General features: G+C 38.4%; 3 protein-coding genes across 4 annotated transcripts in view; 2 read left to right on the top strand and 1 right to left on the bottom strand.

Annotated features, from left to right (window-relative positions):
- The window catches only part of dusp29 (dual specificity phosphatase 29), a 16800-nt gene extending 4939 nt beyond the window's left edge, over positions 1–11861 (top strand). The window contains exons 5-7 of the mRNA XM_079850916.1: positions 6335–6515; positions 8284–8507; positions 10268–11861. Of these exons, the coding sequence (XP_079707042.1) occupies positions 6335–6515; positions 8284–8507; positions 10268–10554 (692 nt within the window). The 3' untranslated portion in view covers positions 10555–11861. The remainder of the gene's footprint in view (positions 1–6334; positions 6516–8283; positions 8508–10267) is intronic.
- Positions 576–5882, top strand: LOC307146887 (dual specificity phosphatase 29-like). Its single transcript, XM_079851218.1, has 3 exons — positions 576–854; positions 3289–3506; positions 4686–5882. The coding sequence occupies exons 1-3, from the start codon at positions 730–732 to the stop codon at positions 4919–4921; spliced, it is 579 nt and encodes a 192-aa protein (XP_079707344.1). The 5' UTR covers positions 576–729; the 3' UTR covers positions 4922–5882.
- adkb (adenosine kinase b) lies at positions 11848–25333 on the bottom strand. 2 transcript variants are annotated; one of them, XM_079851202.1, is made up of 11 exons: positions 25080–25333; positions 22221–22295; positions 21850–21903; positions 20776–20854; positions 20483–20655; positions 17066–17174; positions 16734–16904; positions 16089–16124; positions 15269–15383; positions 15092–15178; positions 11848–12064 (listed from the first exon to the last, which is right to left on the bottom strand). In XM_079851202.1, exons 1-11 carry the CDS (start codon positions 25139–25141, stop codon positions 11940–11942), a joined length of 1086 nt encoding a protein of 361 aa, XP_079707328.1. In that variant the 5' UTR covers positions 25142–25333; the 3' UTR covers positions 11848–11939. The 2 variants fall into 2 exon arrangements, with proteins under 2 accessions (XP_079707328.1, XP_079707329.1); XM_079851203.1 differs by having other exon boundaries at positions 24559–25091.

Below are 25333 nucleotides of genomic sequence, written 5' to 3'. Positions count from 1 at the left end.
ATGCATGCTTCAGAAATGGCCTTACACACACATGATGGAATCACATGATTGATACAGGATTTAATTTCTCAATTAAAATGTCTTTTTTTTTAAGTTGTTACATGCATTTTTTTGTTGTGATCGAAATATATTATATTCCTCCTTAATCTTCAGTCACTATAAAGCAATAGATTCACAGGTTCAAAACACTTTCCAGTGCTTTCCAGACAATAAATGTGAGGAAAGGGGTTGAAAAACGAAAGGGATTCATTCAGTCCAAAAGGAATATACTTCACAATGAAAGGTTATGCAGATAATAAGACCAGGAATTGAATATATTGAAATATATGAATATATATGCATATATTTAATATATAACAAAGTCATCCTGAAATCAAACTTCTTGGTCATTTTGATTTCATGATGGCTTTAATATATTTGACCAAAGAACAAATTGAATCTACCTAAATGAACTTCAATTCAAAGATCATCTCAAAGATTCTCAGCTGTCTGTCTGTTTGTGTCTCTCATCTATATTTACCACTTTGATACGCAACGAAGCCAAAATAGAGACACGTATCACTTACTGCATCACACAATCACACACACAAACGCGGAGATGACGGAGCTGGCAGAAGAGTTCAGAGAAACACAACGTGAGTTCAGTAACAACAGAAAGGCAAAAGCACTTTAATACAATGCATTGACGTGTATGTTTTTATCGTACATCAAGCTATTTTATTTTAAAGTATGAGCACACAGGATGCTGGATACGAGACTCCGCCCATCTGTGACCTTTTGACCCTTCTGCTAAAGAACCGACGACCTTCCGGCGCTTTTAACGAAGTCTGGCCTAACATCTACATCAGTGATGCGTACGTATTACACCACAAGACTCGACTTTAATCTTCTGAGGTGCGCTAAACGATCTGTCATCTTTCATCATGGCAGTCGGTTCACATCTTTCCTAATCTAGTTGACTAATAAACCTGGCGCTGTACGTTATGAATATTGTTAGCTCTTTGACAAATTGCTTTTGCTTCTTTTCTGTAAGTTGCTTCGGTTAAAAGCATCTGCTAAATGCATAAATGTAAATAATGTTTTCCACTTATAAATTGTTTGACAAGAAAAGAAATGACCAGTATTTTTGACATGCATCAAAACCTTTTAAATGACAAAGGAATATCAGTGGGAATAATATATATATATATTCTAAGAACGTTTGTTAACGTTACATTAAGTTATTTTTGAATGTTTTCAGAACGTTCAAAACATCCAGTTTTTTTTAAACGTTTTAACATTCCATTTTTACTTTTAACAGAACATTCCATTTTACTTTTGCGAACGTTACTTTTGAATTTTCTCGGAATGTTCAGAAAAAAAGTAGCAACATTTAAAAAACGTTACACAAATGTGACCCTGGACCACAAAACCAGTCACGAGTCGCACGGGTATATTTGTGGCAATAGCCAATAGTCATTGTATGGGTCAAAATTAGCGATTTTTCTTTTATGCCACAAATCATTAGGATATTAAATGGATAGTTCACTTTGAAATTAAATGTTGGTATGTTTTAGCTTACCTCAAGGGCATCCAAGATGTAGGTGTCTTTTTTTCCGCAGTAGTTTCAATTTTGATATTTTTAGGTCAAACCGTTCTTGTCTGTTAGTCATTTAATGCAGGTCTGTGGTCACTGTCTCAAAGAGCATGCACAGAGTCCAAATTAAAACAATTCCCCATCGTCCAAATTAAACAATTCCCCATCGTAAGTACACATTGATGGCCTAAGACACAAAACGAGCGGTTTGTGTGAGAAAACGAACAGTATTTATATTGTTTTTACCTCTTATACACAGCCACGTCCAAGTGATCTGAGGGCGCGCGCTTCCTGGTGTGTGACGTGTGCGCAGACTGGTGCATATATATATACACTAGATGTCGCCTTGTCTACGGCAGTTCATTGGAACGAATGTCTTTAAGGCGACATCTAGTGTATATATATATGCACCAGTCTGCGCACACGTCACACACCAGGAAGCGCGCGCCCTCAGATCACTTGGACGTGGCTGTGTATAAGAGGTAAAAACAATATAAATACTGTTCGTTTTCTCACACAAACCGCTCGTTTCGTGTCTTAGGCCATCAATGTGTACTTGCGATGGGGAATTGTTTTAATTTGGACTCTGTGCATGCTCTTTGAGACAGTGACCATAGACCTGCATTAAATGACTGACAGACAAGAACGGTTTGACCTAAAAATATCAAAATTGAAACTACTGCGGAAAAAAGACACCTACATCTTGGATGCCCTTGAGGTAAGCTAAAACATACAAAATTTAATTTCAAAGTGAACTATCCCTTTAATGGCGCGTTCCAGGCAACCTGTAATCCGTGTTTTTCCAACTCGTAACTGGGAGTACATCGATCTAGTACAAGTTCACGGGTGGGAAGTCACGGGTTTGACTGCCGTTCCAGTGCACTTTCACGGGTATAAGGTTGGAAAAACACGGGTTACAGATTGCCTGGAACGCGGCACAAGTAAAGATCATGTTCCATGAAGATATTTTATAGATTTCCTACCATAAATATATAAAACATTTATTTCTGTGAACATAAATGAACAACTTTAAAGAGGATTTTCTCAATGTTTCGATTTTTTTGCACCCTCAGATTCCAGCTTTTCAAATAGTTGTTTCTCGACCAATTATTGTCCTATCCTAACAAACCATACATCAATGGAAAGCTTATTTAATCAGCTTTCAGATGATGTATAAATCTCAATTTAAAAAAAATTGACCCATGTTTTGTGGTCCAGGGTCACAAATGTCAAACTAAACCATTTCAGAATAAACACATTCCATGAACAATGTATATATATATATATATATATATATATATATATATATATATATAAAGTGCTACATTACTACAGACCAGATAAATGTGAACATTCTAGTTACGTTACTGGAAGAAAGTTTGTTCATTACTTTTTAGTCAACGTTCTGAGATCGTTCTCTGTTGATAACAGTAATCCATATGACTCGTGGACTAAATAAGTCTTCTGAAGTATTTCACACATGATAACTTGGTGTAAAGAACAGATTTAGCCATTGTTTACTGTTATTTTTATCTTTGCAATAGTGCAAAAATGTCATTCATGCTTGTATTCAGTTCAGAAATGTCTCCTTTAAATGTATAGCGCCAAGTTTGACATGAGTGATCACAAATGCAATCTCATGCATCACATGACCGATATTGATTTGATTTGAGAGCTACTGCAGAAAATTAACTCTTGAGTGATTCTCTCAGTCCAACAGCAAGAGACAAGATGCTTCTACACCGTCTAGGAATCACTCACATCGTCAACGCTGCACACGGACGCGCTCACATCGACACTGGAGCTGATTTCTACTCGGACACGAGCGTGGAGTATCATGGCGTTGAGGCACCAGACAACAGAGACTTCGACATCACACCGTTTTTCTACCCCACAGCCAGTTTCATTCATAAAGCTCTGTCCCAGCAAAGTAATGCATCGTGCACTTTCATACTTAGAGTTTGCATTGTGTACACACACACAGCATGCTTCTGTGATATTTATTAACGTGTTGGGAGATATAATGCATTTAAAGGAGTAGGTCACTTCAGAATTAAAATTTCCTGATCATTTATTCACCCCAACATCATCCAAGATGTTCATGTTTTCCTTTCTTCAGTCGAAAAGAAATTAAGGTTTTTGAGGAATTTTTCTCCATATAGTGACTTCAATGGGGTCCAACGGTTTGAAGGTCCAAGTTGCAGATTCAGTGCAGCTTCAAAGGCTCTACATGATCCCAGCCGAGGAATAAGAGACTTATCTAACCAAACCATCGCTCATTTTCTAAAAAAACAAAAAACATTTATATACTTTTTAACCCCAAGTGCTCATCTTGCATGTCCATGACTTCATGCATTACACAATCACGTTGGAAAGGTCAGGCGATCACATGACGTAGTCAGAAAATGTAGGGTAGGGCAAAAAACTATTTCTCCTCCAACTTCAAAATCGTCCGACATCGTTGTTTTACCTTTTATTTATTACATTTTTTAAAATGGCATTTGACTTAGTCTTAGCAAACACTAGGTCTGTACTTCTGCCGACATCACATGTGACCTTTCAACGTGATTACGCATCGCAGAGCTAGTGCAAGACAAGCATTTGGGGTTAAAAAGTATATAAATGTTTTTTTGTTTTTTTTTAAAGAAAATGGCCGACGGTTTGGCTCAATAAGCCCTTATTCCTCGGCTGGGATCGTGTCGAGACTTTGAAGCTGCATTGAAACTGCAATATGGACCTTCAAACCGTTGGACCCCATTGAAGTCACTATATGGAGAAAAATCCTGGAATGTTTTCCTCAAAAACCTTCATTTCTTTTCGACTGAAGAAAGAAAGACATGAACATCTTGGATGACGTGGGGGAGAGTAAATTATCAGGAAATTTTAATTCTGAAGTGAACTAATCCTTTAAACTGACTATTCACTTTCCGAATACACATTCCAGGTCATGTTATGAATGATTCATCATCAGTGCTTTACTTGAATACAAAGTAAAATGGCTTGCATGCAAATAGTGTTTCACGTTCGTGACTCTCCAGTCGTCTTTGAGATTTGTTTGAAATAAGTTAAACATGCATGATGTGTGATGGTGGTTTTATTTGTTTTTCAGGAGAGGGGAAGGTCTTGGTTCATTGTGCCAGAGGAGTGAGTCGTTCAGCGACGTTAGTGTTGGCGTATCTGATGATCTACGAAAAACTCACCATCGCAGAAGCCATTGATACGGTTTGCTCCCACCGGAACATTCTTCCCAACGCTGGATTCCTTCAACAGCTCCGTCAGCTGGACTCAAACCTCAGAGGAGAGATGGGATATATTAGTAAACTAACAAGCAACAGTGTTCACTAATTTAACAAATTGTAAATAAATCATAGAATTGAAGTATAATGTAGAACAAGTGAACAGGAAAATGATGGTTTAAGGAAAATAATCCTAAATCATGATGCTTGGATTCAGTTTTCTGCATTCATTTGGGTTCAATGTGTGGTTGATACCAGTCTTGTATCAGGTGAATCTTTCAGAGAAGTGTGTAAATGTGCAACACACACTCACTCGCTCACACTCTCTCTCTCTCTCTCTCTCTCTCTCTCTCTCTCTCTCTCTCTCTCTCACACACACACACACACACATAGGGTGACCACCCGTCCCGCGTAGCGCGTGCGCGCACAGCGTTTGAAGCCCAATTCATGCGTCCCGCAAATTGAGACCGTGTCACGCATAATCTATGCTTGCTCAAAAAAAAGTTGGTCGCTCTATATCCTCGAGCCCCAAGCAGACAAACGAACATTACTTGACATTTCAGCACGCTATTGTTGCCACACCCACCCCTCAGTTGAACTGCTGACTAGGTTGTTGTCAACTTTTTCGTTGTTGTCATGACAGCGCACGCACGCGCATACCAGACACACTGGGAAGGAAGGAACTTTTAGATGCGCACTTTCCAATTCGAAAAATTCGAGAAAGAGACTGAGAGGCACCGTCATCATCAATTAAAAAGAGAAGGTGTGGGTACAAGAAAGACTGGGAAAATGAATATTTGTGGCTGAGAGGTGTTGAGGGGGATGCCGAGAGGGCTTTTTGTGACCTTTGCAAAACGTCCTTCTCAATCGACATGGAGGGGAATACGATGTCAATCGTATTTTTTTTAAATATTTTATTTTTTTACTGTTCCTGTGGTGTTGAGCAACTACAATTCCTGTTAATCCTATAATTTTATATTATAATTTATTTAAAGTGAATAAATTGTAATGAAAAATAAATAAAATTAAATAGTAAATCTTAAGTGGAAGTACATCTGTCAATTCATTGAATGTTCAAAATATTATGAATCTTTATTTAGAAAAAAAATACACATTGGTTGGCCTATTCATGAGCATACATCAGCAATTACTCATGTTTAGGGGAATAGGGCATTATTACCATGTAAGGTGGTATGTGCTAGAAATGGGTAAACCACTATCAGTGAGTCTGCCCGTGGGGTGGGGGCACCACCGCGCCAGACAGTGTCCCACATTGTCCCTCAGAAACATACCCCTTGTCCCCCCTTGGGCTTATTAGCAGGTGGTCACCCTACACACACACACACACACGTGTGTTTTGGGGTTCAGCCCTCTCTAGTGAGATAAAGAGGGAACAGACCTCTAAAAATAACCCAGAATCCAACACCCACCTCCGGCCTGTAATCAGGCCAAAGCAGTCGACTCAACTCAGCGCCTCTCAAACCAATCTGAACACAAAAATACATGTGTTGTATGCTGTTTTAATCGAATGCGCGGTTGAAAATGACCTCACGGAGGAAGTTTGGTGTGAAGTCGGAGGTGAGTGAAGTGAAAGAGGAATATGTGACACCAAACGGATACGAGCTTGAGAAACACCTCACGCACGGCAGCGTCGCGTACACACACGTCAATGAGGTCTGGCCCAACGTCTACATCGGGAACGAGTGAGTCCTTTCATCTGACTAACCCTATTGTGATGCTAATAATGCAGGGTCAACATTTACCCAATTAAGTCTACTGACGGACTAAACACTGACCCAGGTGTGGTAGACTCAATTGAGACAATAATAAACAGATACCAGAGTCAAATTTGAGACGTTCACACCGAGAATGTTAACTATTGATAACTAATGTTCATTAACGGCTGTCAACGGTCGTTCTGTTAAGGCGCGCTTTTAAAGGGATAGTTCACCTAAAAATTTAACTTCTGCCATCATTTACTCACCCTTAAGTTATTCCAATCCAAACCTGCGTCCATTGCATAAACTTAGCCATTATGTTAAGACAGTGTCTTACGATCTAGTACGAACGACCCACTTTAGTCAAGGGATAGTTAGTCTTTCAGGATCAAATTAGGCCAATGTAGGGCAGAGCGGGGCACAAAGTAATGCTTTTTGACTTTCTCAGTTTGTGTAAATCTACTTATGGTTCAGAGTATTTATTTTTCCCCACATTAATTTCCCACATGTCTAGTACAATTATGTAGTTTTGTTTTATTAATACAGTATATACTTTTTTCTTGATAGGCCTATACCCCCCAAAAATGGAAGTGAAATGTGACAACATGCCCCATAGGTGGGGTACATTGTAACATGACCATATGACAGCTTAAAATGTTATCTGATCTAAAATATTTTCTAAATAAAATACAATTATTAACTTTTTCATATAAAATAATGGCAATTTTCAATAATTAAATATAAATTCATTTTTGATTTTTGACTACGAACACAGGAAAACAGCTATACAACATAGTTCAAAACAAATAAATAATTAGTAATTTCTGAACATTGACTCTCAGTCTTTATTCACCTTTTTCTCACGTTTTCTCAATAGAATTAATAAAAGTATAGAATATAATAGCATATTTCTAATTGGGGCTCATTGTAATTCAGTGTGACAACATGCCCCCGCCTGCACAACTGGGATTTAAACCCGGCTAGTGTCTTCTGCTAGTTAGCGAAGCATTAAAGAACTATCTCAACTGTTAAATAACATATTGGAGATTAAAATAATATCAGATTTGTCTAATTTTAAATAAACACAAAAAATAGAGATGAAAAATGAACTTAAGAAATTTACTTTTGCTATGGTTTAATAAATGTCTATGGATATCTTCCCAAAAAAAAATTTTGGCGCAATTTTTTATCTATACAGTATAGTGTTGATATGGCAACTAGTAAATAAATACACCAAGTTTCGTCATGCTAGCATGTGTGGAAGTATTTAAAACAAGTGTGTTACAACAACTAGCCCCGTGTTACGTTGTGCCCCGCGCTCCCCTACGTTTTTTATGTAACCAACATAAAAAAGTTATTAACAATTTTAAAGACAAAATTCTATGCACTTGCAAGACTAGTCTAAGCGGTTTATGCAACCGGCCCCGATAAGAATTTCTTTGTTCTGCTGAACACAAAAGAGATATTTTGAAGAATATTGGTAAGCAAACAGATGATGGGCCCCACTGACTTTCATAACAGGTTTAGAAGAACCCGTTAAATCGCATTCTGTCAAAATAACACACGGAGACAACGGTATCGTTATCAAAAACTTGCACTTTGAAGCCCGTTTTCAAAAGTTTGCATTTTCATGCTCCCAAAATGCAGTTGTAGTGTAAATGAACGGTCAAAATGCATAAAAACGTTTGCGTTTTTAGTTGAAAACAGTGTTTTGTAAACGGCCCCTAGACTCTAAGCTGTTGTTTCTGTGAAGAGAGACAGCTAAAGACCGATACAAGCTGAAGACGATGGGCATCACACACATCCTGAACGCTGCGGAGGGCGAGTGGAACAGCGTGGACACGGGCGCTGAATACTATAGAGACATGGACGTGCATTACTACGGGATCACGGCGGAGGACGTTCCCACGTTCAACCTCAGCCAGTACTTCTATTCTGCTGCTGAACACATCCACCAGACCCTCACAAACCCACAGAGTGAGTTATTTTAGTATCACTGAGATACTATTAAAGGGGTGGTTGATTATGATTGGACTTTTCTAACTTTAGTTAGTGTGTAATGTTGCTGTTTGAGCATAAACAACATCTGCAAAGTTACAACGCTCAAAGTTCAAAGCAAAGGGAGATATTTGCTTTTAAAGAGATCACTTTTTAAGGACTACAACATTCTTCCCGGGTTAGTGACATCACTAACCCTAAAATTTACATAAACCCCGCCCCCGGGAACACGCAGTCCATGTTGAGAAGAGGAAGAGTTGCTGTAGTCGAGCACATTTGTGAGTCTGCTCAAGCTGTCGATTCCGTCTTTTCACATGCAATACAGTACGTATAACAAATGCAATAGCATGTCACTCTGTAGGCATCTTACAACAGTTCCTGCACGAGCGATTTTATAGATTATCATGACAGAATATGCTAATCAAAGACTTGAAGATAGTTAACTCCACATCAACTTCATCAACTAACCATTCAGAGACGACCTGTTGCTTTACATGTTGTCACTTCTTGAGTCTCTCCATCATTGTCAGACTCCAGTTTAAACAAAAGGCAGAACAGTTTCTGACATTTTAGAGCTTGTCTGTGTGAGGTAATCGGAGCCGCTATTACACACACACACACAAGCTCTTGAAGCTCCGCCCTCTGTGCCTGGAGCAGCAGCTCATTTGCATTTAGGGACAGACACACACACACGAAACAACAAGTTTTTACTGACCCTCAAAAAGGGACAATTTTAACATGCTGTAAAAAATTATCTGTGGGGTATTTTGAGCTAAAACTTCACATACACACTCTGGGGACAACAGATACTTATTTTACATATTGTAAAAAGGGGCATTATACCACCCCATTAAACTTAGGCCTACTTCACCTGAGTTTAAAGACTATTATGCCCTATTAAGTCTTGATTTTGTTTTTGGGGTGTACTAGAATATTTTTCCATGCTTGATTGTTCAAAAAACGCATTATTTTTTACATATTTTACATTATTACAGATCCTCTCTCCCAGTCTGGTTTAACACGTCATTTTCGATGAAGCCCCTCCTTCTGAAATGTGCTGTGATTGGTTAGCTGGCCTGGTGTGTTGTGATTGGCAGCGCTTATCACGTGTTTTTGAAATGTACCACCCCTCCATAACCGCGAGTTCTACTCAGATGTAAATATTAACGATAGCATGAATTTCAAACCATTTCAAGGCTGATTCAGACCCTGACAGTGTTAACGAACAAGAGGATTGTGCTAGCTGAACAGATTTCAAGTACGTACTCTGCAAGCACGGATTTCACCGGCCGTCAGCCTTTGGACAAACTTTTTCCAGGGTTAAAAATCAAGGACAACTCTTCCTGTTCTCTAAAGCAGCCCAACATGGCTTCACCCTGTTTATGTAAATTTTAGGGTTAGTGACGTCACCAACCCGGGAAGAAGCTTGTTGTAGTCCCTACCAGCCGTTTGTTGTAGTCCTTAAAAATCGATTTCTGTAAAATAAAATATCTTCCTTTGCTTTGAACTTTGAGCGTCGTAACTTTGCAGATGTTGTTTATGCTCAAACAGCAACATTACACACTAACTAAAGTTAGAAAAGAGAAATCATAATCAACCACCCCTTTAAAAGCATCCCAGGATGCACCTCATGAAGTTGGTTAATGAATGTTTGAGCAGAGCTGGAATCTAGACCAAAAAAAGCATAAGGAAAAAAAAATAGAATGAAACTTGTCTGCTATTGCAATAATGAGGTGTAGTCATCTTGTTTATTTCTCCAGATAAGCTTCTTGTTCACTGTGTGATGGGCCGCAGTCGCTCGGCCACACTCTTCCTGGCCTTCCTGATGATCTACGAGAACATGACGGTTGTTGACGCCATCGACCACGTCAAACGGCGGCGACGCATCATCCCAAACTGGGGCTTCCTGAAGCAGCTGCGAGAGCTGGACGAACTCCTGCTGGAGCAGAGAAGAGCTCGAAACACACAACCGCAGACACTGAAACACGCTGACCAAAAACATTTGTGCTCGCAAAGCAGCCAGTGAATAGTGTTAAAGTTTTAGGGTTAGTCGGTTTCTCTGAAAATGAAGCATGTTAGATCAGACCGATTGAGATGAATGGGAATGACAACAGAAAGCTTTCTTCAGGTTTTACAGAGCTTCTTTCTATCAAACTACAGGAATATACGCACACACACTTAAGCACACTCACACACACACACTCATACTCGCACATCCCACACTCATGCTTGCGCACACACACACACACACATTCTTGTACATCTATCTTTATGAGGACATTCATTGACACAATGCAATCTCTAGCCGCTTACCCTAACCTTACCCATCACAACTAAGTGCCTAACCTGACCCCTGGCCCTAAACCGACCCTTAACCTCATTATAACCTTATCCCTAAAACCAAGTCTTGACCCTCAAACAGGCCTTTAAAGGCTCTCAGAAAGTGAGGACCGGCCAAAATGTCCTCACTTTACTCTCTTTGTCCTCACTCCAATGGTCTAAAACTCAAACTGGTCCTCACAAAGATAGTTGTACAAGTGCACACACACACACACACACACACACACACACACACACACACACACACACACACACACACACACACACTCACTCACTAATACACAGACACTCACTAATGCACAGACACTCATATATTTAATTTAATTTAATCAATCAATAATACTATTGATCAGCCTTACCAACACACACACACACACACACACACACACACACACACACACACACACACACACACACACACACACACACACACACACACACACACACACACACACACACACACACACACACACACACACACACACACACACACACACACACACACACACACACTTTAAAACAGAGATGTACAAGTTTGGAACAGTTAAAATCTTTTTATTAAACTGGTCGGTTGAACAGTCGTGTTCCAGAAGAGGAAAGAGCAAGTGGAAAACCCATCCCACATGAGATACAGCTTATGCATATTCAAACATTGTGCGTTTAAGATACAATTTGGTATTTCATAATAAATGTAGACCTGAAAGACAAAAAACGTTCTAAACACAAATTCCATTATCTAATCCTGTTAATTTAATTTACCACTATTGCTTTTGAAAATATAAATGCACTTCCTTAAAATGATATCATGGATCTTTAAAGATTAAATATAGAATGATATTGCAATAAAGCATAAAAACAGATGAAAGGCAATCCGTACTTTAACACAAACTCATCGGAGTGTATGTGATGTGGTCGTCGCAATCCTGAAAAATGCCCGTTTAACAGGAAACGTGTGTAAACGAATGTAGAGGCACGCAGGTTGTGTTGCTGGAACTCCAGCAAAATAAAAGAAAAAAAGAATGAGAAGTAAAGATTCCATATCGGGATCATACAGGAGAGTATGTGAGGGAGTTAGTGGAAATCTGGTTTCTCAGGGAAGGTGCAGCCCGCTCGCCGGATGATGACATTAGCGGCGTAGTGCCCTGCGCGGATACACTCTTCCAACGGCTTCTCCTGAACCAACTCTGACAGGAATCCTGCAGGACACACAAACAAAGAGTTCAATAGTAGTTAAATGTTAATGTATAGGCTTTGTCCCAGAGGAGAATGTGATCTTATCAAGTAGAACATGTTCCTGGATCAACATTCCAATCAACCAATCAGATTTGAGGGATAGGTTTACAGTTAATGTCGAGTTTCGGCTTACAACAAGGGTTAGGTACTTATACAACTTTCTCTGCCATATTCGGACGGGATTAACTTTACAAGGGTAGGTGGAGTAATGTAATTTAATTCGCACGGGATAAGAGATCTCAGTAAAACCAGCAGAAGTGAGAGAGTAACTCGATTTAAACACCGCCGTCACTCCTGTCATCATGTGTGTGTTACGCTGCTTCCTGAGATCACGTGCGCAAACAACCTATATTTATATATATATATAAAACAGTTATGTCCGGTCGAACGATGTATTAATGAACTTCAGATTGGATTGTGTTGGTAATTGGCACTTAGCTAACGCTAAAAGATGTTTCGTGCCTCTAACAATACAAGTGCTGTCGATCTTCTCTCTGATCTGAATGGTGTGTGTGTGTGTGTGTGTGTGTGTGAAACATTTGAGTTTTGCCACTAGGCGCGTTTCCATTACAGATTTGCACAAAACTTTGCGATTTTTTTCTAAATGTCGACAAAAAACTATTGCGAAATGACGGCGTTTCCATTAACTGATGTTATGCGACTAAAACGCGATAAGTCATTCCAAAAATCATGGCGACGGACGTTGGTAGGTTTATGTCTCTCAGCCACTGCACTGGCCATTATTATTAATCAATGGAGACGTATGTGTGTTATCCAATCATTAATGGCAAGGAAAGACCCTTATTATACTGTGAGCAGCACATATGAGGAGTTTCTGGGTGTTTCTCACTCATTTCTGCTTCGAGGTCTTGATTGTGGCACTTCGTTGAGGTTTAGAATCCAGTTTTCTGGATTCTAGAATACTGTTTAATAAGTCTATTATGAATTTAATAAAGAGCTCTGTCTCGTATTCTGTCAAAACACACCGTATCATCTACGTCAGGTGACCTGTAAATGCGCAAAAACTGTTTCCATTGCAGTTTTGCGAAATATTTCTTTTTCGAATTGCCTGAAAAACCCCTTCATGCGAGCGTAAAAACTTTTTTGCGATAAATGGGAGTTTTTGCGAAATTGACGTGTTTCCATAGGGCGTATTTTGAATTCGCAATTTCAATTTGCGCAATTTGAAGGGTAATGGAAACGCGACCACAGACTTGCGTCTAGAACGCAACTGATGCTTCTTCAAGCGTCTCCATACTTGAAAAACTGAGGAAAACTACTTTTAAACTGGAAATTACGGAATATTTACGAACATATTTACAGCGGGTCTATTCCCTGCGGGATCAGTGTCACCTGAGGGAATTTTCCCGGACCTTTTTACTGAAGGTAAAGGTCGCCGTAATCTGACATTGTCCGTGATGATCACTGAGATGCACATTCAGACGGGACTAAAATCACTGAGAAGCTCTGGTGATTATTACTTTACCCCGACTCTCCATGTTACACTAGTCCCGTCCGAATAGGGTTTAATTCACCTCTCATTTCCCTCTGGTTGTAGGGATAACTCATGGGTAGGGATAGGACTATGTTTTTGGACAGGATTGTTGAAAATGTTGATCCAGGAACACGTCTTCCTCGGCAGTCATAGCGACCCTGATCCAAAACCTAGTGAGCCATCTTGCTATCTGCTGTACTCCCTACATAGGCAGTGAAACACCACTTCATAAGTGACTGATTTGGAAAACCCATCCTGAAGAAAAAATTGGTTAAGGATTTACTTTGTAATTATGTGTGAAAATTACTAGCAATTTCTGAGTGAAAATTCTTACAAAGAAACGGCACGTAACACATTGAATTAAATGTGAAATTCTGAAGTAGAAAGACTGAGATTGCATTTTATTTCGATGGTCCACGTTAAGACATTCTACTAACTATCAGCAACTACACCTACATCTCAACTTATTCTACTAACCCTAAACCTATCAGTCTTCTAAGTCTACTAATACTCTAATGACAGGTAGCTGACATGTAGTTGCAAAGTTACTTATAGTTAGTAGAATGTCTAAAGTCCTTTTCTTGTAAACATTTTCTTGTAAAATGTAGTCCAATAATAATTTTATTTTCAACTTAAATTATTATTATTTTTTATTACAGAGCACAATTTACATGAAGCACAAGAGAAAGTGATTTTAATAAATAAAATTTCAGCATATTGCAAAGGTAACAACATTAACATAAAAATCCCCAGCACAAATATTGGGTAAAAGAGTCAATGTTTAATTAGATTTAACTATTTTTATCAATACATCATGTTATAGATTTTATATTGTATATATTTAATACATACATCATAGAAATATTTACTTTGAGGCTATTTTTACTCAGAATTTGCTAGTAAATTACACAAATTACAGGAAATTGTCAAATAATGCATTAAATTTAAACATGAAATTAAGTAAAAAAAAAAAATGGAAATAGAATTTTCTTGTAAACTGTTTGAATTCACAGCTTTGAATAATATTTTTTTACAATGTACTTTAGCATATTAAAGAGTGCACAGTTAATATTAAACAGTAAATGAATAACTCAATTAAAAACTAATTCTGGGAACATTGCCTTTAGATTGAACTATTTATCATCAATACTTTTCAGCATTGGCCGCTCTCTTAAAATACTGCTTACATAGGCAGTTTGCATAGTGGATTATTTGGCAAATTAAATATTATAAATACATACTGTATATTTATTACATGCGTATAAAAAAAAAGCGGTGCAGGATTTATTTTGAGGCAATTTTCACTCTCACTCAATAAATGACAAAAAAAATGCATTGAATTTTACCAATGTAAAACGTACTCCAATAAACCTAGTCTTATTTTCAGTTTCTACATTTTACAGTGTACTTTAGCATGATATTACAGAGTGCACAGTTAATAAATACTGAATTAATAACTATCATTGTCTAAAATGATCTGATGAATCATTTTTACCTCCCACAAAAGCGTCACCGGCACCGTTCGTGTCCACGATGTCGTTCTGATCGATGTCTAAAACGGGAAACACTTTGACTTTATCACCTAAGAGAAGACAAACAAAGACGATTAATAAAAAACCTATGGAAGACACCTCATCTGAATCAGCGCGTTTGATTGGTTGCACGGACGTACCCACGGTGGCCACAGTGTCCTCTCTGCCCTGAGTGAACACCACAATCCTCTGCCTGTTCTTGTTGACTTTGGGCAGAGACTGAACCCTCCGTGCGATCTCAGCGATGTCTTCAGTCTGCAGGAACACCGGGAGATTATACAGCACTGATACAATGATAGTTATTAATTCAGTGTTTATTAACTGTTGCCTTGGCTTGCTTCGTTGGGGACATTTAATATTCAACAATATTATTGATCTGCCTTACTTAAAGGAACATGCCGACTTTTTGGGACTTTAGCTTATTCCCCGTATCCCCCAGAGTTAGATAAGTCCATACACACCCTTCTCATCTCCGTGCGTGCCGTAACTCTGTCTGACGCACCCACCGCTAGCCTAGCTTAGCACAAACACTGGAGGTAAATGGCTCCAGCTAGCATACTGCTCCCAGTAAGTGACAAAATAACGCCAACATTTTCCTATTTACATGTTGTGATCTGTATAGTCACAGCGTGCACAAAAAACAAGGTCACATGAGAGACAGCCATCTTCTAACGCTGGGGGATACGGTGAATGAGCTAAAGTCCCAAAAAGTCGGCGTGTTCCTTAAAGGTGGACGATGATGCAATTTTCTTCTAGAAACAAACTTTGTTGTATTATTTTCATGTTATCACTGTGAAGCTGCTTTGATACAATCTGTATTGTAAAAAGCGCTATATAAATAAAGGTGACTTGACACTGAGAGTGTTATAGGAGCAGTCCATTCATTCACAAGTCTACATTATCCCTTTTGTGTTCATTGTGCTAGAAGAAAAAAACAGTATTACAGTATTTTTCACTCACCTCAAAGCCCTGCTCCTTTGCAAATGTAGCGGCTTCCTGTAAAACAAACATCAGTTTAACACACAATCATCGCAGCCAATGAGAAGAGACGTGCAAAGAACTAACCTAATGTGCAGAGGTTAGTTAAAAACTAATAACTAACCTCCATACGTGATATTTAAAGTCCCCCTGTGGTGAAAATCCAGATTTTACTGTAGTTTATATGTCTATGTGGTGTGTTTAATGTGCTTTAAGACAAACCGTGTGTAAATTCATAAGTCGACAGCATTGCTGAGTATTTCCTCCTTAAAACTGCAGTGAACCAAAGACAGTCTCAAAAACACGCTTTGAAATCGCTGGTGTTTCTGACGTCACAAACTACCTTGTAACCAATCAGATCAACGTGTGATCGTCAACCAGTGGATCTCTGAGCTCAGTGATTGAGTGGAGGCGGGGCTCATTTGCATATTCATAGAACCGCGCATACTAAATGAGGTAAGGGTGTCGAGTTACATTCAAGATTTTTTAAGGCATGAAGAATTTTTTCAAGAAAAAAAACATTTAAATATGTCATTTTGGAGATCAAAGATGAGTTTTAAGGGATAAAATCATTGACTAAAGTGTTTTTGTGAGCCGTTTAAACACCCTGATGATCTGAAGACTCACCGTCTCGTTTCCGAAGATGATGTCGACGTACGGCATGACCTTCATCAGCGGCTCTTTGAAGAACTGGCTGATGAAGGGGGCCGAGAGGTTGAGGCCGAAGATCTTGTTGTTGTCAGACGCGTGTTTGGCCACTTTGAGGATGGAGTCTGGAGACACGGTCAGGAAAAAACCCTTCAGGACGGAGATCAGGGGTCAGATTCATACTTATCAGATTTACACTGAAACAAGATGAGCATTTTGACCAGAAAATGTTTTGGATTATTCAACATCATTCGTTTCTATTCTCTCATTTGCACATTCAAACTAGCATAATGCAAATGTGAATCCCTTACTGCGATGTAGTAAACTCGAGCTTTCTCCACCAGACTCCAGTTGCGATCAACATCCAGATGTTTCTCTTTATTATAGCAGTTTGCAGCTGCCAGGTTTGCAATCAGAGACCTACAAACACACAGTAATAGTCAAACATCGAGCCTGAAATCACCATGGAACGTTATATATTAATTCAGTACACACAGATTGTAATAAACGGCATAAATCATAGGAGAAACTGCATGATGGATCATACAGTCGTCTTTTAACACTCTCTATAGAGATGCAACTACAGTGGTGATAGTTATCAGTATCGCCAGAATTTCCATTATTATTATTTTTTTAATAGGACAGATCTATAAAAAAATAATAATAATGGAAATTATGGCGATCATCCTGGACCAATCCAGCATAATTGATAGAGAAATTTTAAGATGTAAGAAAAAGTAAGAAATAATCTGAAGTATTAAGCTGTTATCATAGTTACGGTTTCATTGTTATGATGCTGTATTTGATTTGAACATGTAAAATATGGATCGTTTTACAGAATCAGCCATTATCTGCTATAATCAGTGGATAAAACAGCGCATTAGGTACATTATAATGTTTTGATCTCTGATTTCATTCAAAGCTTGTCATTTCTCTCAGAGTGAATTATGGTTAAAAAGATTTGATTCATATATGCTATGCTGCCATTGTACCAAAGGTTTGTAAGAATTTCTAAAAGAAATGAATACTTTTATGCATCAATGATGCACTGAATGGATCAATAGTAACAGTAAAGACATTTATAATATTACAAAAGATTATATTTCTTTTGAACTTTATTTGTCAAAGAATCCTTAAAGGGATACTTCACCGATTAGCATTAAGCTTTGTATCAGTAGAAACCCGGTAGTATTTTCGAGTGGCCGTGCTTCCCTCCCTCATGTCCCCCTGAGACGAGAGATTTCTGTATTGTGTGTTTGGAAAAAACCTCAGATGATGCAAAAATCGTCATTTATCATCATCAGAGGCTCTTTTGTCCAGAGGCGAGAGACCGCATGTCTTCGCCCATAGGGGGATCTCACGATAAAACGCTGTCTCTTCAGTTTCGAGTCAATAGTAGCCTAGCTGTATCATTTCTCCCGATACTGCCCTCTGTAACCGGTGGGCGTGGCTTGGGAGTGTCCTCGTAGGGCAGCGAAGCAAGTGCATTCTGGGAGTTGTAATCTTTCATCCACATGAGCCAAAAATACATTTTCTGGCTTTTCTCAGTCTAGAAGGATCCAACTTCTAAAATAACTTCACATTTCTACTACATAAATGACCCAATTTAAATACACATTCATCTTTCCAGCGGTGAAATATCCCTTTTAAAATAATCAGAATAGTTTTTGAGCATCATATCAGCATATTATACTGATTTCTGAAGGGTCATGTGACACTGAAGACTGGAGTAATGATGCTGAACATTCAGCTTAATAAATTACACTTATATATATATATATATTCACATAGAAAACAGCTGTTTTAAACTGAAATTATATTTCACAATTTTTACTGTATTCAAGCTTTATTTGTCATTGCATAAATACAGTGTATTAACACAACGAAATTTCAGGTGCTACTCCAGATCAGTGCTTTTAAAAACTAAATAATTCATAAAATATATACTAATAAACAGGGCTCTACAGTGCGCCCATTTCGCTCGCACATGCGAGTAAATATTTCGGCGTGCGAACGTGAAAAAATATTTGGGCGCACTCGTGCGAGTGTCAGCGTTTTTCTATAGAAACAGCTGCAAATACATCATCATGAGCATGGGCGTCAGTTTGGTTTGAAATGTGCTGGGGACAGAGATGCATTCGGAAGTGCATTTTCAGAAGTGCTGGGTACAATGACGCATTCATTTTTTTTCTCTCTTTCGCGCAGGTTATGTTTTGAAAGACGATGTCCTGTAGCTCAGGCACTTTTCAACGGGCCCACCCAAAACTAAAAAAAAAAAAAAAAAAATTTTTTTTTACTATAGCCTATTCGAATTTTGTCAATAATTATATAAAAAAATCGCCAATAAGTTCATAATTTGTGCTAAAATAGTGTTTAGTTTTAAAAACCATTTTAAAAAGGTGGTTATATTTTGATGTTTCTGCGCAAGTTCAGCAGACAGTGAGGTTCGGGTTTGTTCCGATCAGAGCTCGTGAGTGGAGAGCGCATTTCTGAATATTCTGCTCCGCTCGGTCATTCCGCAGGGTCGCTCGCTCAACCCAGATGTCATGTTGCCTGGTTCGAAATCGAAAATATGTGGAATAAGGGCTGCTTCCGACTAAAAGTTTTTTTTCTAGTCGACTAGTAGGCTAGTTCTTTAAGTCATTCGTGGACAAATCGCCCCTTTATATTAATTTAATTACTTATAGCCTAAAGGATAATGAGCGTCTACGTATAGCCGCACTCAAGCGCACGACCGCACGCATAAAGCTTGCCACAAAGAACCGGTAAAAGTAATGATTATGAATGCGTCTAAATGTGTCTAAATACGCTGTGAATGTGAATGTGCATTATACGCTGAGTTTCGGTTAATTTATGAGACGAACTCCAGTTCACTCGCCGGCGCCTCCAATGTCATGATTGTCTGCTATATTTACTTCTTATAAATCCAGGCAATTGGTTCATGAAACATTGATTAAAATTAAGATATAATTAATACAAAACGAAATTCAATTTAAAGAAAGGCAGCTGTTCTGTTTGAGGTCTCTGTGAAAGTTTTAAAGCAGTCTTTAGTGGCGCTTTCAGAGCGCTCGTCCGTAACCCGAGAACTGACACGTTGTTTTTTCCCTCATAAATGCGAACACGAAAAATAAAAAAAATGAATATTATAATGTTTTTTTGTTGGGTCAGACAATGATTACCAAATTTCTCTCTCATATTGCTCCTCATAACCACTGAAAACGGTCAAAAAAAATCGAACCAAAAGTCAAATTAATATGGACGGAAGTTAAAAGTGGTGGGTACAAAATGACTCATGACGAAATCTGGTGGGTCCCCCCCCCCCCGAAATCGACGCCTATGAATGAGGAGGGGCAGAGTAGGACACTATATTACCAGGAGATCAGTTATTTAGGCCTAAATCTTCAGTATAATGATAATGATAACTATAATGATAAACTTATACAACAAAAATGACTGTGCCCCCAAATATTTGTCTGTGCTCCTAAATTTTTTTATTTAGGTGCACCAGTGCTCCTTGTTCAAAAAGTAAGTGTAGAGCCCTGATAAATATGTACTAATTAATAAAATATGTACTAATAAATATGTACTAATTCTTGATCAAATAAACGCAGGCTTGGTGAGCAGACGAGACTTCTTTCTAAAAATCTTTTGAATGCTAGTGCGTGTATATCACCCAGCTTCTTCTACACACACACACACACACGTGTATAAGTGTGTGTGTTTCTGACCTGTTGTCTCCAGTAATGCAGGCCGCACACGTTCCTGTCGGTTCTTGACCTTGTTCATAATAATGAGCGTCAACGTGAGCTTCAGCCGCTTTCTGCTTCAGAATCTCTCCAAAGTGATCCGATCCTATACAGCCGAAGAACGTGGCCACCTTGTGCGGCTCCTGGATCATCCACTGAGAGAGAGAGAGAAGATATCAAACACACAAGATTATTCTGGAGTGAATCTGAGATAAAACTGCCTTCTCGTGATCTCCTGATAGACACACACATGGTGACAAGAGTCCCAGACTCACCTGAGCGATTTTGACGGAGTTCTGTGTGGATCCACCGGCATGATACTCCACTTTACTCTTGTTCACGATCTCATCAAACCTGAACAAACACGAGAAGATTGTTCTTTAATGTTAGTGAGATCCTGATGAGATGAAGAGAGAAGTCGCTGCTGCTCTCTACAGGGCAGAGACGGTACAACACTAAAACTACATTCACCATTCTGCTTTTCTGCTCTAATACAGTTTACTGTAGTTATTAAATATGTAGTTATTAAACATTATTAGGGCTGGGTGATACAGTTTATATCATATATATATATATATATTTGTGCAATGGTTGAACATGATGAACAAAGAAAGAAAATATCACTTATTTCTAGTTTGTATTTTAATCACCAATACACCAATAATTTGATAATTTTGATATTATGAAATATTTTTGCAATTAAAAATAGCCATTTTCAATGTGAATAAACTGTAATTTATTCCTGTGATTAAAGCCGAAGTTTCAGCATCATTTCTCCAGTCTTCAGTGTCACATGATCCTTCAGAAATTATTTTTTATTTTCATTTCTTATTTTTATCAGTGTTGAAATGAAAATGTGCTGCTTCATATTTTTGTGGAAACCGTGGTACACTATCATTCAAAAATGTATGGTAAGTAAGTAATATTTAAAAAAAAAGAAAAAAAAGAAAGAAAATAAATTAATACTTTTATTCATCAAGGATGCATTGATGAAGAGTGACAGTAAAGACGTTTATAATGTTAGGAAAGATTCAATTTCAAAGAAATTTTGTTCTTTCCAACTTCCTATTTGTCAAATAATTCTGTAAAATATATATCACAGTTTCTACAAAAAATATGAAATATATTCAAATGGAAAAGTTATTTTAAATTGTAATAATATTTCACAATATTACTGTTTTACTGGATTTTGATGAAATAAATGCAGCCTTGGTGAGCAAAAGAGACTTCTTACAAAAACATCACAAATCTATTCAGAACTTTTGACCAGTCCTGTATATTCAAAGATTTTGCTGGTGATATAAAAATAAGCAACATTGCGAACATTGTCAATGAATAATGTCACTCACAAAGCTTTATGCTTCTCCTCTGCCAGGATCTGATCATTGGGCTTCAATCCATACCTGCGCGCGCACACACACACACACACACACACACACACACACACACACACACACACACACACACACACACACACACACACACACACACACACACACACACACACACACACACACACACACACACACACACACACACACACACACACACACACACACACACACACACACAGGTTAGTTATTGATGAATAATTACACTAACAGAGCTCAAGGAAATCCATACAGTCTCAGGTTGAGTGATCACAGAAGCGTTTCGATCATAAGAACAGCGGTGCACGCATGACCTTGAAACACACACACACAGTTACGTCACTACTCACTTATCAAGAAAATCCTTATCCACCACTGCAGAGATGTCCAGCAGCGGATTCCCCATCCCAAACAGAGCGTTCTGACTGCAACACACACACACACATCTTACAATAACTGATATTTACTCTTTATTCACTTTAATATAGTACAATATTGGGTAACACTTTATTTTACAGTGTCTTTGTTACATATGTTACATGTACTTACCATAGTAAATAATTACATAGTAATAGTAAATTATGCATAATTACATGCAACTAACCCTCAACTAAACCCTAATCCTACCCTAACCCTATAGTAAGCACATGTGTGTAAGAAAAAATGATGTGAACGTCAAAGATCTCAAAAATGAAGTTTATTACAGCATAGCAGTGGCAAGGTACACAAAGCACCTTGGGTTCACCGGCGTCAGAATGAACCCAGAACATCCAAATCTTAAACCTTTTATCCTGTTCTTAATGTAAATTAAGTTGATCTTGTTGCAACAGCTGTGGTCTGTATGTTAATGAAGTTGAGACACCCCATTGTCTGAGAAGGTTCTCTGTGTCCCACACCCAGTCCCATTCTACAATTGACTACCATTTGCTCAGGATGTGATCAACCCAAATGGTCAAGAAACAATAGAACTTGACTGCCTTAATCTCTATGATAATTAAGCCATTTTGGGGATGAGCTTATTCTAAAATATATTTAGGAGTGGAATCTGGGTCGAGGCAGACTACAATTTCTTACATGTAGTTAATTAATATTACTCAGTACTTACATGTATAATTACACTGTAACAATGACACCTTAAAATAAAGTGTAACCATATTGCATTACTCCCTAAAAAAGTATAATAATTACATTACTTAGTTACTTTTTATTGAAAGTAATGCATTGTTACTTTTTCCAGGCCTTTTTTTATGTTTTTCATTTACTGAGTTCTTTTTTGCAAGTATTTAACGCAGTAATGCGTTCAACAAAATATGCATAAGTCACTGTGAATATGTTTTTGCATACATTAAATCATGAAAAGCACAAATCTGTTATAGGCAAAACTGCCACCCAGCAGATCAGTGCATGCGAACGCTTGATTTAATACCGCAGAATATTGCATCTCCTCAAGCCATTTTTAGAGTTTGACTTAATTCACTCTTAATTAACAGTGATTGTATGCATGAGAACAGCATGAACATTCTGCTAATCTTCTCCTTTTTTGTTCCACTGAAGTATTTTCAAGTGTTTGGAAAGAAATTAAGGAGGATATTCAGAACCTTCATTCCTGAGGGAACTATTCCTTTAATATCCATTCTGAGAGAGTAACAGGTGGAGGTCACATGATCGGGTTCAGTCACACCGCCTTTGAGACATGAACCCTTGGAATGGAAGGTGGGCTTATTAGCAGGAGAGCCACACACACACACACACACACACACACACACACCAGAATCTGACTCTTTTCATACAGTGAAACGTGAACGTCTAGGTTTTAGATGTCCAGCCCTCATTATGTGAAGCTTTTTAGTGAACTTCACTCTTTACCGGTTTAAAGTGACTGACTCCTCTAATATTAGCCTGACAAATGTCCATTTTACACATCGAACCAGTTGCATATTATGTCAGCTTTAAATGCAAGCTTGCAAAAAGTTCACAATAAAAGCAGTTTACAGGCCTTTAAAGTGCTTTTTCATAAAACACTGTGAAAAATTAACACACCCTGAAATCTAATACTGGAACATATAGTGTGTGTTTAATGGGTTTTACATGGGAATGTGTTTACAGCGCAGAACACATGCTATAGTGCTGACTAAACACATGCAGCACACACACACACACACACACACACACACACACACACGCACGCACACACTATACAGGATGGCCAACATTCTTTATGTGAAATATTGACAAGTATCAATTTGTCAGGGAATTGGAATGAAAACTGCCACAAGTGATCAGTGAATGTACATGTGCTCATGCATTCTGCCATATTTAATACTTACATGCACATTAATCTGAAAAAAACCCAGAATAATTGTGATTGAAAGTTGTCATTCCAGTTCTGTCATTTTCAAAATCTATCAACAGCCTTGTATGTATGTTTGTGACTGACATACATACATACACACACACACACACACACACACACACATACATACATACATACATACATACATACATACATACATACATATATACATACATATATACTGTACATACATCAGCTGAATAAGAAAATTGTATGTCTTAATGTCATAAATGATGAAATACAGCACGTTGCATAACAAAACACAAAACACACAATTCCCAACCCGGAAGAACACAACCAGAGAGACTGAGTGCAGTGACACTGCTTTACTGTACCTGACTGTCGGCATGATCACACACACACTGATTGTCTGCAGTAAAACTGATTCTGTGCTCTCGCGCCCCGTCCACGCTGCGAGCGCGTGCGTCTAGTCCTCCACACACACTCTCCACACACAACCCGGAAGCCGAAATCCCTCCAGAGTTCCAGATGATTGGTTACATCACACGCATGGGCGGATCAATAGATCCATCACGGTTGGCTGACTAGCCTCTCTGAAATGTTACTATCATTACATGTGTCGCGCGTGCACTGCATGCGTCTGAGAGATCAATATTATCTCTAAACAACATGCATGAACTCTGTTGCATATGACGGTATGATGTCAAATATGCAAACATGCACGCGCAGAGGAAGGGATGCGCTGCTGGTACATTTTGTTCAGGCAGCAGAGCAACCATCAAACATACACTGCATTAGGTTTATTTCTGCATATCAAATCTTAAATTACTCGAGTACATGACGCATGTCAGTGTTTTCAGTGTGTGTGTGTGTGTGTGTGTGTGTGTGTGTTTACCTCAACGCCTTCTGCGCGCGCGAGCCGCCAGTACAGTCACACACCGACATCTTCCTTCTCATACTGAGACTCTCCGGCTGCTCTCAGATCAGTTTGCCATTGCCATCTTCTGTTTTGTGCTGATGCATTTAGCAAGTTGCATTAATCAGTTCCACGGTAATAATGCAGTAATGCAAAATATGTATTATTGTAAGGGTTATTTTGCCTGCATCTGTAATCATTTCTCCTTACATAACATAAATACCAGTTGATAC

The sequence above is a fragment of the Squalius cephalus genome (genome assembly GCF_949319135.1).
Source record: "Squalius cephalus genome assembly, chromosome: 19".
Classification (NCBI taxonomy): Eukaryota; Metazoa; Chordata; class Actinopteri; order Cypriniformes; family Leuciscidae; genus Squalius; species Squalius cephalus.
This window is presented reverse-complemented; position numbering and strand designations above follow the sequence as displayed.

Coding starts and splice junctions, on each gene's coding strand:
- LOC307146887 (XM_079851218.1), top strand. CDS start 730: ATGAGCACACAGGATGCTGGATACGAGACTCCGCCCATCTGTGACCTT. Junction 855..3,288: donor AACATCTACATCAGTGATGC/GTACGTATTACA, acceptor TGATTCTCTCAG/TCCAACAGCAAGAGACAAGA. Junction 3,507..4,685: donor TAAAGCTCTGTCCCAGCAAA/GTAATGCATCGT, acceptor TTTGTTTTTCAG/GAGAGGGGAAGGTCTTGGTT.
- adkb (XM_079851202.1), bottom strand. CDS start 25,141: ATGAGAAGGAAGATGTCGGTGTGTGACTGTACTGGCGGCTCGCGCGCG. Junction 17,175..20,482: donor TGCATTACTGGAGACAACAG/GTCAGAAACACA, acceptor GTGTGTTTGTAG/GTCTCTGATTGCAAACCTGG. Junction 12,065..15,091: donor CGGTGACGCTTTTGTGGGAG/GTAAAAATGATT, acceptor TGTGTCCTGCAG/GATTCCTGTCAGAGTTGGTT.